This window comes from Hippoglossus stenolepis, chromosome 14 (assembly GCF_022539355.2).
Source record: "Hippoglossus stenolepis isolate QCI-W04-F060 chromosome 14, HSTE1.2, whole genome shotgun sequence".
NCBI classification, from domain to species: Eukaryota; Metazoa; Chordata; class Actinopteri; order Pleuronectiformes; family Pleuronectidae; genus Hippoglossus; species Hippoglossus stenolepis.
Window position 1 is genome coordinate 1,291,238 of NC_061496.1, and position 13,986 is coordinate 1,305,223.

Consider the following 13,986-nt stretch of genomic DNA (forward strand, 5'->3'; position numbering starts at 1 on the left):
TTCTCCTCTGCAGTGATTATAGATGCACAAAGTTTATCCTCTTTAACTTATTGTGGAGAAGAACCTTGGAGTCAGAGTTACATCAGAAACCTCGACTCCTGCATGAGACGCAGCGATTGGCTAACTGACATTTTAACCTCTTCAGGCCTGTCAGACACAACAGAGGGAAAAACATGCCTCAGGACAAAATGTAGTTTTAACATAGTTTCCTAAACTTAAGGTAGAATACAGTTTTAGTACAGTGTATATAAAGTTAGTGTTTAAAAAGTTAGTGAGTTTTCTTGTAGTTATAAAAGTTAAACTTTCACCAAATTAAATCCTCAAATATCTGGAATTTCTTGTTTTACATGTAAAGTTTCAGCCATTTTGAAAGAATTCCTGGGTTTTAATATCGGTCTCAGTAACATGAAGCCTGGACAGGACAATATTAACAAAGTCAAATATCACCATACATGAAGATTTCATGTTAACTATAAGTATGTTTTTTAACAATCATTTATCAGTTAGTGTATAAATATATACAGAGTTGTGTGGTGTGACCAACATCTCAGATCCTGATGGAGGTTTGGAACGATGTGTTTCTGTGGATCAGTTAAATCCGATGTAGACCAGGTCCCTTTAACCTGGGGCCCCTAAACGCTCCGGGAGGTTCTTCAGAAACTCAGGTCCAGGTTTGAGACTGAAGCGTCTGCTGGTGGCCTCAGTTTGTTGATGGCCTCAGTTTGTTGAGCCTGATGGCCAGTTTGTTGATGGCCTCAGTTTGTTGATGGCCTCAGTTTGTTGAAGTCAACTGGGAGCAGATGACGAGTGGCGGCACATGAGAAGCACAAATGTTCTGCTGTTCCTGCAGCTGCTGAAGAGACGTTTACTGCCGAGTCGTCTCCTCGGCCTCCAGCGTCTCGCACACCGTCACCTCCTGCTGCAGCTCCCGGCTCCACCAGCTGCCGTCAGCCGGCCACAGAGTCTCTCTGCCCTCACGCGAGCTGGTCGGCATCTGAAGTGAAAAGACTGTGATACTGGGCTCATTTCATTCTCACCCTGATGTGAAGAGGCCTCGTCTGCCTGATCCACACGTTAATGAACGAGGTCTTTACAGCTCAGCTCCTCCGTTGATTATTCATGAGCGACTCGGGGGACGTGCTAACGGCTCATTTCCCTCTGACGCTAAAATAACTACTTCATTCCACAGAAGCTAAAAAAAGCATTTCTCTAGTGTTTAAGATGAGAAAAGATTTGAGAAAAAGCACAAAATGTGACTTTATCAACTGAAGAAATCATTTACTTGTGACTCTTCACTGTGGAAAAAGTCCACACGTCCTTTACTGCAGTAAACGTACAGATACGTGTGTTTACAACAACTCAAGTCAAAGTATAAAGTTCAGGCTCTGAAATGTACTGAAAGTATAAAAGCAAAGAGGTTGTATCTGTGCAAATCAAACTGTTTTCTTCATTTAAATTGGATGGAGAAAGTTTTATTCTTTTAACGTATTAAATAGACAAGGAATCGCTCCATGTTGCAAAATAGAAATAACGTATAATTCCCCTCAAATGCATTAAAGTAACGAGGCTAGAAAGTTCAGACATTTGTGTTAAAATGAAAAACGTAACGCTTTAATAAGTATAGATACCTGAATAATCTAGTAATGCAGTACTTGTACTCAGTTACCTCCCACCTCTGCTTCATTGTGACTGGGTTCCTTCAGGACTTGCTGGATTCCTCTGTGTTTACTGGTGAGTGATGGCTGTGTGACCTGAAGCATGCGCTGCTGACTCAGTTTCCAGCAGCACAGTGTGAGTGTCCCTGTTGTCTCTGACATGTCAGTGGGAACCTTCTGCCTCCTCCTCACTCTGGACTTTCTGACCCTCTTGGAGAAGTAGGCTTGTTATTGTGAGAGGCTGGTGAAGCAGGTAGGACTCCCTGGACGTGTTGACCATGAACCTGGAGGAGCAGGGATCGACAGCAGGCTGCCGAGGAGCAGTCGTGGGTCAGGGTTGGGTCTGAGGACGGAGGACTGACGGCTGTGTGTTGTTTCAGGCACAGCGGGGCGGAGAGACGGGCCAGGCCGAAGAGCATCGTGCCAGTGATGGGTGAGTGTCTCCTCAAATATCAGCAGCATGTTGGAAAACTGATTTTACTGATGGTCAATGTGACGTTTGTCTTATTTTCCACGAACCTGCACCATAAACACTTGGTTTATTTTTACCACAAGCTCCTGTGTTGACTAATGAGCTGTTTGCAGCCATGACTGAGTGTGTTGGTCACACCCCCCACCACAGTGTGTGTGTGTTCTTATACTTGTGTCTTTGTGAAGACCTCACAAACCTCCACTGTGAGAAGTTAAGTCATTTTGAAAAGTGGAGAAAGCTTTAGAACTTAAGATTCATTTAAATGACACAAAAGGTCAAAATGGTCTTGATCTGAATTTCAAATTGAATTTGTCTTGAGCGTTAAAGAGAGAACCAAGAAATGAGAAAACACCTTAAATATTGAGTTTTTGTTTTACAGGAGAAACTATTGAAATGTAAATGACTGGGAAATGAGTTTAAATATAAATACTAAGAAATAAATGTACAGTACCGCTCCTTGTGCGTTTGATGACAACACAAACAGGAAAAATCATTAAAAAAGAATGTTACATTTCAGAATGGTCCGATATTATGCAGTAAATATTATATCTTCAGATGAATGTGGATCACGTGTGTGTGTGTTGAGCATGCACACAGTGTTTGATTTAAGTATGAACTTAAGGGGGAAACAATGAGGCTCCGTCATCAAGTTCACAACAAGTCAAACGTAGAAAACACTGAAGGTTGTGAAGCTGCAGGATTTTCCTTTAACATTTATTCTTCCCTCAAACTAAACTCGTGTCCTGATGTTCAACCTGAATCTGGACTCAGTCACAGAGATTCTGACACCATGATATTTACAGAATAGAGAAATGAGAATGAGTCAATCAGGATAAAATGATAGGATTTGATCAAAGGGTCCTGACGAGTGCAGTCATACAACATGTGTGTGTATACGTGTGTGTTTGTGTAGCGGTGCCAGTGCGTCTTCCCTCTCGGTGTTGTGTAACATTTCGTGCCCTGCGCTGCTGCAGCCGTTCACATCCGGCCCTGATCCAGAAGAACTTTCTACTTTCAGTTAACAGAGAAGCTTTTTAATAAGTTTTAATGTGTTGCAATTTGAAAGAACCGTCAGAAGTCTGAATTCTGCCAAAGCGTCTTAATGACGCCCCTCCGGACCCCCGCCCCCCCGCCCCCTCCCTGCTGCGGGCCGATTGGCCCCCGCTCTTACAGGAATTCAAATCGAACTACAGATCCCTCCTGTGTGGAGGTTTCTGGGAATTCTCCTGCTCTCCTGAGAGGAGACGTTTGGCTCGGAGACGTCCTGAGGCTCTGGATGTGTTTCAGCTGGAGACCGAGTGTGGACACGGCTCATATACATCCAGGTTTAATACGGTTATAATGAGGAGAGGGCTGATCACAGAGACTCAGTAACACTGGAACTATTTTAAACACTGACGTTCATGACACGTTTTTATTTGCATCACAGTTTCTGCTTCTCTGACAACGCTCTGGTTCTTCCAGTAAAAATAAACCTACCATAACAATCCTCACTCAGGGTTCACGCACTGGCTCGGTTTGTTCTGAGCTTTCTTTTCCTGCTGGAACTGTTTCTGAAACAAAACGACATCCACACGACTGTTTCTGTTTGAAAACAGCTTTTTCAAACAGAAACCATCTCTGTCCACTCGAGTGTTAATACTCACCCGCCTGGAAACACACGTGACCGCTCACACACACTGGACACGCGTGTGCAGGTGTAAACAGATTCTAGGACAGTTTGAGTATATATAGAGTACCCTATAGCCTATATATATATATATATATATATGTACATGTAGTATCTTCCATGTACATCTGAGCCTGGTTTCCAAGATACAGTGGAAATGTTATGAAGGTGCATGATTTCCTCTGGTGGTAAACATGTAGTTGTGGTTTTCTTCTGCAGCGTCTGACCTCTGCTCTTCTCCTCGTGTTTCCTTCCAGTTTAACGTTTGACTCTTTCCTCTTCGTGTCTGTGCAGATTTCTCGTGTGAAGCGGGGGGGAAAGGCCCGGCCGTACAGATGCACAGCCTCAGGGAGTTTGAGCAGGTAAGACCCCGATGAAGTCAGACAGCAGCCTGCTGGTGAACGGGTGCAGCTCAGCGCCGTGTCTCCGATGTGTCCGGGCTTGTCTCTGCGTTAGTAATGTCTCCTGTATGAAGGCGTGTTGGAGAAGAGGATGTGGAAACAGAAACTTCACGAGTCAAACAGTCTCCTCGTCTCCTGCTGATCCTCCACAGTCTCTGACCGAACTTAAAGTGGGATTGGTTTGTTCGGACACCTGAAGTGTTTTACTGGACAGGGTTCTCACGGTTATTTTGCCATAATTTAACCATGAAGCTGTTTTTCTGACTCTGGACGACTCGTTGTGTTTTCTCAGTTTGGACAAACACACACAATGAAACCACGTGAAGCTGTAACACACTGACGTGTGAGTGAATGAGGAGACCTACACATGCACACATGTTTCTGATGTGTCCGCTTGGTTTCGAGCTGCGGAGATGAGAGCCATCGTTTTCCTGCGTCTCTGACTCAGTGCCAGAGTAATGGATTCTGGGAGATTTGCCAGGTGCATTGTGGGTCTGCTGTAGTTTCTCTGTAACGATGAGGTCAGATCCTCCTGCACAGCTAAACTCTCTCATCCAGTTCTTACACAGTTGGTCAGAAATATTTTACAGTCTCATTTTACGTCACTTGTAGTTTTCATTTGCTCTGATCGCTGAATATTCAAGAATCTTCTGTGATCATGTGGTTTATCTTCATCACGTTATCATCATGCAGGAGACAAACTTTGAACTGTGAATCCGTTTCTCTGGTTCAGGTTCACGGTTTCTCCGACATGTGGGAACCTGCTGTTGGTTTAAATCAGCCCTCGGCTTGAATGAACTTGACCGGTGTTTGTAACCAGGTCATTTTAATAACCAGCTGTTTATGGAGAATGTAAAACGTGATGCAGGATTTTCAAACACAAAGATTATTTTTTACGTTGTAATTAGATTCTGCATTTAAGTTTAAGTTAGTGAATCATAATTATGAAGCTTTAAAATGAAGTTATAGTTACAATAGTTTCCTGTGAAGCCCTGCAGACAGACAGACAGACAGACAGACAGACAGACAGACAGACAGACAGACAGACAGACAGACAGACAGACAGACAGACAGACAGACAGACAGACAGACAGACAGACAGACAGACGGACAGACGGACAGACAGACAGACAGACAGACAGACAGACAGACAGACAGACAGACAGACAGACAGACAGACAGACAGACAGACAGACAGACAGACAGACAGACAGACAGACAGACAGACAGACAGACAGACAGACAGACAGACAGACAGACAGACAGACAGACAGACAGACAGACAGACAGACAGATGAACTCTGGTTGTTTCAGGACACATCACTTCCCTTCTGGAGTTTTCCCTCTGAGGGGATGAGTCATCAGCTCAGAGGAAGCCTCTGTGTCTGTGTCATGTCTGACGGATCATTTTCTACAAATCAGCTTTATTTTAAATTGATAAAATTCCCACACATTTCTGCAGGAAGATTTTCCACCTTTGATAAAACCCTGATGTTCTTGGATGAGAACTATTATATCTAAATTATTTTAGATTCCAGTCTCACGTTATGATTCTGTGGAAACCCTTATCAACGGTCTGTTTGTGGTGAATCCGTCTGTAACTGTCAGTCGGGTCATGTTCTTGTTTTCAGTAAAACTCTGCACACGAGTGGAAACTGTTTTTAAAACCGAGTGAAAGTTTTGTTGCCTAAACATCAGCAAACTGTGACTTTAACCTTGTGAAGGTAAAACTTCTCCTGATTCGAATCAGAATGTGTGTTGATGAATGTGTGGTCACCCTCACCGTGTTCTCCTCCCAGTCGGTAGCAGGTGACTCTCGAATGTGTTTCACCAGATTCTGATTCCATCTTTCTTTTCTCGCAGCACGATTCTGTTTTACTCCTCTGAATTATTGTCATCTTCCCTCCCTGGACTCTGGGCTCGTTGTGTTGAGACTCACAAGCTCGATGCTTTGGACCCACGTGAACATCATAACATCAACTATCACACTCTCATGCTTGGGACACACAACACACGTGTTCACCAGCTGACTCCGCCTCCTCTCTCGCATGAACATGATTTAATTGGCTTGTGCATTAAAAGTTGAACTCTGTGGTCGCAGAGCGACGCAGCGTCCTGCGTTACAGAGTTAACCCTGCAGTGGAAACCTCGTGAATCTGGAGGCTTTCAAGCTCCTGGCTGGTTGTGATTGGCTGATTGTGATGTCTCAGTTATATTAAACCTTTGTTCAGTGTGAATTTGCCTTCAGAGATACAGATGTTTCTGGTCAACGTCTAAATCCGTCTGGTGTTTCTAATCCGGTGAAAAAGAGTTTTTTTAACGACGATAAAACAAACATGATTATCACTGTAATGGATTCTGGACGGACGTCAGCGCAGAGAATTCAGAAACCGAGAAAACTGGCAAGAAAGTAAATGAAGCTCAGTTACCAGGGCGAGACTCTGGAGTTCAGCTCGTGATTTATCTAATTTCCATCAGCAGGCTGGAATATTTACAGCTCAGACTCTCACAGCATAACCAACGGAAACAACTGATTTTCAATATAGAGCAGAGACATAACAGTCAGGGCCTTGTCTGACGAATTTCCACTTTCTGACGGAGCAGATTAGAGTTTGTTGACCTTTTTTTGCCACTGTAGTTTTACATTAAGCTTTTCTGACAGTGGCAGCGTTTGTTGGTCCTCTCATCTTAATTGAACAGTCTGGAATATTGAATCCAGGTTGTGTGTGTGTGTGTGTGTGTGTCCTCTCCTCACATTTGCGTCGGTTTAAAGAATCAATCTTCCCACCGGCTGGTTGGAAGAAACACGACGCTGCCAGAGCGGCGTTTGTAACTGTCAAACAACCACGCTCTGGAGTCCTGAGGTTTTCCAAGAGAAAAAAGAGAAATGGCCCAATCAAAATGCCCCTCTCACAAATGGCCTTTATTAGTCCGCAGCAGAAATTGAAAGCACATGGCTGCGTATAAATGTGAATTCAAACCGACCACAGAGACACTTAGATTGATAGAAGAGAGGGGGAGGATTGCGTTCAATTTTAGCCATTAAAACCTCAGGACAAATTAGGGTTGTTAATCTGTTATTTTGCCCTCGGTCTCAGCGTTCACGTCTAAAAAGCCACATCTGCCATGAAAGGTCTGTCAGAGCTGGATTACCATCAGCAGAGTGGCAGTAATGGAGCGTGTTGTACGAAGACCGAAGCTCAGACTGAACCGGCGAGGCTGCAGCTGACGGCAGGAACCGAACCAAGCTGCGACTGAAATGGAACAATTCCTCTAATTCCCTCCATCTCCTCCTCCTCCTCCTCCTCGCTTCTTGTGCTCTCCTAGTTTGTGTTGTGGCATTTGAAAATAGGTCAGAATACTGTGTGTGTGTGTGTGTGTGTGTGTGTGTGTGTGTGTGTGTGTGTGTGTGTGTGTGTGTGTGTGTGTGTGTGTGTGTGTGTGTGTGTGTGTGTGTGTGTGTGGTTCTTGGCTCTGATTCACTGCTTTGTGCATCTCCGGCGCCGCTGGTGATGCAGGAGCAGAGACGTTGGATAAAAAGACACAGACGCTGAACAGATGATACAGAATATTTGAGGCTCTGTCATTTAGCACGATGCTCAGCTTGTGTCGCAGAGATGATGTGAAGGAGCTCGATTCACTTTGTGTTTCTAAAGGAGCAGCTGATCGGGGGCTAAGAAGGTTTGTTCAGTAGATTGTGAATAAAGATGGATGAACGCTGATGAGTCTGTGCAGCAGTGACGGTGCAGTGGAGCTATAATAATTATAATAATTATAATAATAATAAACCTTATTTGTACAACACTATTCATGGTTAGAATGCAACACAAAGAGCTGAACATATAAAAGCAAATAATCACAATAATTATAATGAATAAATCAAACTGAACACTTGAACAAACCTCAGAGAGATAAGAACGACCTGAAGGGACAGAAACATCTTTACAAACATTTATTTAACGTCTTCTATGATCTGTTTAGTTTGGTCCATGTCCCGTCTGCTAACATGGAGGAGGAGCTTTCATATCATCCATCTTTATTTACAAACATCTGATCGTCCTCAACCTGTAAATGACCAAATCGAGTCTGTACTGGGTCGTCCCACAATGCATTGCACTGTGACTCACGTTTTATTACTTTGAGATGAAGAGAAGAATATTCATATCATAACTCCTGAGTTGTTGAGTTCATATTAACACAAATAAAATCATATCATGATGCCACTGTCTCTTCTGCATCAGCTTCAAGCATCGTCCAACACGTCTCCTCTCAGGAAACTAATGTCCTGAAATATCAGAACAAAACCACAGATTTACAAAAGGCTTCTGGAAATAATGAAAATATTAAATTACACAACTGTACAGTTCAATGTCTTTGAGAGGAAGAGAACAGGAAGTATTAACTTCTCAGGAAACTACTTCCTCAAACAAGCTCAGAGAAACTGAAGATTCACACAATCTGCAGAGTTCAGATCTCCTCTCAGAATAGATATGGATCCGTGCCCCGACGGAGCCACACTGCAAAACACTGTCCGGAGGGTTTCATCTCTTAAAGATCAGAATGAAAAACATGTTTCTTTACTAATAAATAATGTGACCTGGAGGAGAGTTTTAAAGAAGTAGATGTTAGAACACATCACGACATGATGGAACCTGGTGTCGTAACCATAAGCTGTAGAGTATTTCTACCCTGTGTGTTTTGCAGTGTATCCGGCGGATGAGCTGCTGAGTGTTAATGGAGGCGCTGACATCACAGGAGTCAGTTTTCACCACAGCAGCACTCAGACAGTCTGCAGATCAATACTCTGCAGCTCAGATTTCAGCTCGGCAGATCGCACACAGACACACACACGCGCACACAATCCTTTGTCATTCAGAACAACACAATTCATCACAGCGACAACCTGAGAAGATATTGATGAGTGATATCAAATCGATTATTGGGGTTTCTGAAGGCTACTGGACGTGTCCCCATGAAACTCAGTGGAAGGGCGTGATTCAGATCTGTTCTAGGACGAGATGTTGGTCCTTGGTTTGCAGACGTGAGACCTGCTGCTCGGACTCCGTGCGAAGTCGAGTTGGTCATCAAGTCAGAGGATTGTGTTGTGGAATTTCTTTAATATTGTGAAATAGAACATTTTTCATTGATTCCTCAGAGAATCACTCATGGCTCTAGAAGAAACATCTTCAGAGGACTGATACTAATGAGTGTGTGAAGTAAAAATCCAGATCTAGTGAATTTAAATGTGAGTCATAAGGAGACTGTTGGTGGAGGCACGAGCTTCAGCAGTGAAAGATCTGTAATGTCTGTAATAATGAGCCATCATTTGATTATTGAGAAACTTGTGTGGACATTTGAAGGAGTTTGATCCTTCAGATCTTTGTTCTGTTACTAAAATAATCTAAACTCAAACTTCTTCAAAGTGACGCTGCCTGATACTTGGAGCTGAAGTCAGGGACGGTTTCTGGCCCCGGGTCTTCAAACCCGTTCATCTGGAGAAGCAGCCAAGTGTTATCTACCTTTTCTAAAAGGTTTTTAAGTTTTGTCCACAAACATCAGCAGCTTGTTGCATCTGCAGAGTTCGACCCCTGGACGAGTTTTTTACTGTGTGTTGAGGCTTCACTGCACCACACTAGCGCCACCATCTGGACAGTGGTAGACAAACCCGCAGAGTGGTGCTGTGGTCGTCTTGGTTAATTGGTCCCAGGCCTGTACAGTAAATCCACGCTCCTCTCCGGCGGGTCAGAGACGACATATTGACTTGATCAGGGCGTCAGTCATGGATGATAATTGTTCAGTTAAAGTGAACAGTAATCTGCTCCCGACACTCTGAACGTCAGCCTGCGTCTCACTCTGTTCCTCGAAAGTGTCCAGGAGGAACACGGAGGTTTCACGTGGCGGCAAATCATCTCAGCACGGATTCATCTCTCCCACACGCCGAGTCTTTTACATGTGTGGGATGTTTGTATGTGCGTCTGCTGTTATTCACAGGAACATACGTGTGTGTGTGTGTTACAGTGTTTTTATGTATTATATTTCCTCGTCCTCTGAACCCGCACATCATGTGGAAACAGTTACAAACCCAAAGGAGAAAAAACAGTATTTTCATGAATCGGTGGTGTAGTTAGTGGCAGGACGGATCCTGCAATTACCCTGACAGTGAAGTCAGCCTTTAATACCGGGTCAGAGAGGCCGAGGAACCACAGTGTGTACGTCCACAGTGTGTACGTCCACAGTGTGTACGTCCACTTGATGTACGTCCACTTGATGTACGTCCACTTGATGTGCACGGCACGGAGACATCCACAGGACTGAAGCTGCTTGTTCAGAAACATGTGAATCAACACAGGAACAATAATGTTTCATCAGCTCCAAGATCCAAAGAAACACAACCACAGTCAATACACTCACAGAAAAGTGATTAGAACCTGTGCAGGAAGAAATAAACTTTGATAAAACAGCTGGAAATTATAATAAAGTGCAACAGTTCTGCTGATGAGCATCAAACTAATAATACTTATTGTTTTATTAGTATTTTATATGTAATTTATTATTTTCAGCAGAACAAAGACGGAGGTTTTTAAGGTGAGAAGAAGTTGAAGAGTTTGTGAAAAACACTGGTGACAATTAAATATTCATTCATTCATTCATTATCTATACTGTTTATTCTTTGAGGGCAATTTACACATTAATCATTTCATGCATAAAGTCATGTGACTGTAAAATACTAAAAACAAAGAGTAACTGAGGAGAAGAGAAGAGAAGAGAAGAGAAGAGACATGTTAGTAAAAGTAATAATAAGTTCATATGAATAAGTAAAGATGAATGATATTGAAATTGAAGTTGAATCTGAGTTCAACCTGTCAGTTTTTATTCAGGAAGTTAATTCAGACACAAACTTCTGTCTTTTTCAAATTCCTCAAACTGTGTTCACTGGTCCAGGAACCAGGGAACACCCCTGTGCTCTGAGCCTCAGGTGGTTCAGTCCAGAGTCCCCCCGCCTCACTTCCTGTTTGACTGACCCACCTGAACATGTGACACACACGTATGACGTAGATCTGCACCAACGCTTGTGTCACCTGCAGGATTCTACAGTGAGGAGGTGAGAGAATAAACTCATCATCTGCATCTTCTGTAACTAAGCAACCGGCTCTACTTCCTGTTTACACCACACGACCCGTGCACGTGAGCGGTCATGTGACGTGTGTGTTCAGGTGTGTTGGCGTGGGCAGGGATTCGAACGGATGCTCTCGTGGGCGGAGGTGGATTTAGTCAGAAACAGGCGTAGGAGTGAGGAGGAAGAATCAAACCTGACTGAGGCCTTAACGCAGAAATCTGTGAAACTCAAATGTTAAAGCTCCTCCTCTGCTCGTCCGCGTCCAGTGAGCGTCCACAGATTCCACCGTTGTCCTCCGAACTGCCAAAGATCTGCCGACCGACTTTTCTTTTCAACCCTAACCCGAGGAAATTAAATATAGATTCTTACAAGGTTCCTTTGTATGTTTTCTGTTGGTCGGAGTGTTTCCCATCAGCCCGCTGGTTGTTTTATTACTGATGGACGGACTGACACACTCCATTGGTTTTTGTTTTATAGAGTCTCTCTTTCTCTGTGGGTAATAAAAACCATCGCTGCTCTCCTCCTCCTCCTCCTCCTCCTCCTCCTCCTCCTCCCTTTGTCTCTCTCTCACTGATACATTCTGCAGATTCTCACTTTGTCTTTTCCCTTCCTCCTCTTTTCTTCTTCTTCTTCTTCTACTTCTTCTTTAAATCTCTCCCTCTTTCTCTGTGTGTTGGTTGAACGTTGTGAAAGACATGTGCAGAGCAGACACTCGTCTTTTCCCTCCCTCCTCACATACCAGAGAAAACTCACCAACTTGCCAGAGAAGAGGAAAAATCTGAGAGTTGGAACGGGTCTGAACGCGCCCATGTGTCATCATTTATTTCAGCGTTCCTGGAATCATTAGAGCAGGGTGTTGAAACGCAGGGTTTGTCTGCTGATCTTTGGGGACAGGTGCGTTCTGGTGAAATCCTCGGACTCGTGATTGAAGGAGAATTGAAACGGAATAATTGTGAGCAGAAGGGAAAATGAAGACAAGGAGCAGAGGGAGAGAAACTCCTCAGCCACTTGATCTGCTGTTTGACGTCTTCTTGTCTCTTTCTCTCTTTCTTTCATGTGTTAGGTGAATGTCCTTCCCTGACTTCCTCCCCTCTCGTTTGATTTCTCTGAGTCGAAGCCTCTTCTTCTCTCACGTGATCGTTCTGTCGTGTTCGTCGACAGGTTTCAAACCTGGTTAAGATTTCAGTAGCTGTGTTCTCCTGCCCCGGTGACTCATGTTGTGTGTGAATCATGATTAAAAACATCAGTGAGTCACACGCTCACAACACAGACTGTAAATAAAGACAACGTCTCCACGTCCTGTCACCATCAATCAGAATCCCTCGGATACAAACGCTGCTCCCTCTGCTGCAGGTGATGGTGGAGCCGCGGAGTCGAGGTCCTGCAGGAACATGGAGGCTGGTCCTCAGGTCATCAGGTCATTTAGCGTTTAGTGTTTCATCCATAATAAGATCTGTTTGAAATCTCCAAATGATGAGGAAAGGAGCTTCAATGCTTCCTAACTTGTCTCCTTTTAGCAGAGGAAACATCGGACCATCCTTTACGAAAAGGAAAGGAGACAATGATGTCCCACAATTCATTGCTGCAGCAACATTTAAAGTGACACATGCTCGTAGTTGCTCCTGGACAATGTTTGTTTTCTCCTCTTATATAAGGTTTTCTCCTAAAGTAGTTATTTTTTTTAAACTTGGAGATGGATTTTCTCTCCATGGTGGTTCTCCTTCCCTAACTCCTTCCCTAACTCCTTCCCTAACTCCTTCTCTAACTCCTTACGGCTTCCCCTTCTCATCTTTCCCTGACCTGTGACAGATTCCATCGGGTCAAGCAGTGGTTACATAGGAAATTAGATAATTTTGACTTTTCGTCACAAATAATAGTTCCAAAGGAAACAGTTGCTTAAAGCTACAGTGATCAGCAGTTTCATGGAAATTAGAACTCTTTAAAAACATTTGTATCCTAAAGTGTAAACATCAGATATTTGATGATACGACATGACAGTTGAGACTCACTCCTGATTGGTCGACACACGGCTCCACCCCCATCACTTCTCACAGACTCTGACTGCGGAGATGGCAGCGTTTGTATCCAAGATATTTTGGCCTGATTTTGTTCCATCTCGTCTTTATTTACAGTCACTGGTATGTGTCCATGCAGCGTATTCTCTTTACCAATAACACACATTTACACTTTCCACATGTGCACTAACTTCTTACACTAAACTCCATCTGTCAGTGCAGTTGATGTGCTGCCCCCTGCTGTTTGCTGACGGACCCACAGCCTGGTTCTGGAAAGTTCTGTGGAGCGTTTTCAAATCCACTTCTTCTCTCCTCTGACACAGAAATCCCCTGCAAGTGGCTGAAGTGGCAGTAACCCCCGTTTGAAACACATCAGGAGTTTGCTCTGTTTGCCTGTGAGCGCTCCGGCTGCTCTACACCCCCCACCACCTTGTGAAAATATTTTCCCCCGTCAGTGAAACATTAGAATTGAACCATCAAACTCTGCTGAAGAGCCGCTGTTCCCCCCGCTGGCTGAGGCTGCAGCTTCTCTGAAAACCTTAAAGTTTATCTCCTGAACGTCTCCTGGAGAAAAGTCCACATGTTCCCCGGTGGTCATGATCAACATGTTCCCCGGTGGTCATGATCAACATGTTCCCACACTACACATACGATTCA

The 13,986-nt window shown here is 43.9% G+C and overlaps 1 protein-coding gene across 2 annotated transcripts in view; it reads left to right on the top strand.

Annotated features, from left to right (window-relative positions):
- LOC118121238 (phosphodiesterase 4D interacting protein) overlaps positions 1–13,986 on the top strand; it is a 70,746-nt gene that overhangs the window by 5,805 nt on the left and 50,955 nt on the right. For both annotated transcript variants that reach the window (XM_047343100.1, XM_047343099.1), the window contains exons 2-3: positions 2,036–2,088; positions 4,091–4,158. In XM_047343100.1, the coding sequence (XP_047199056.1) occupies positions 2,085–2,088; positions 4,091–4,158 (72 nt within the window). In that variant the 5' untranslated portion in view covers positions 2,036–2,084. The remainder of the gene's footprint in view (positions 1–2,035; positions 2,089–4,090; positions 4,159–13,986) is intronic.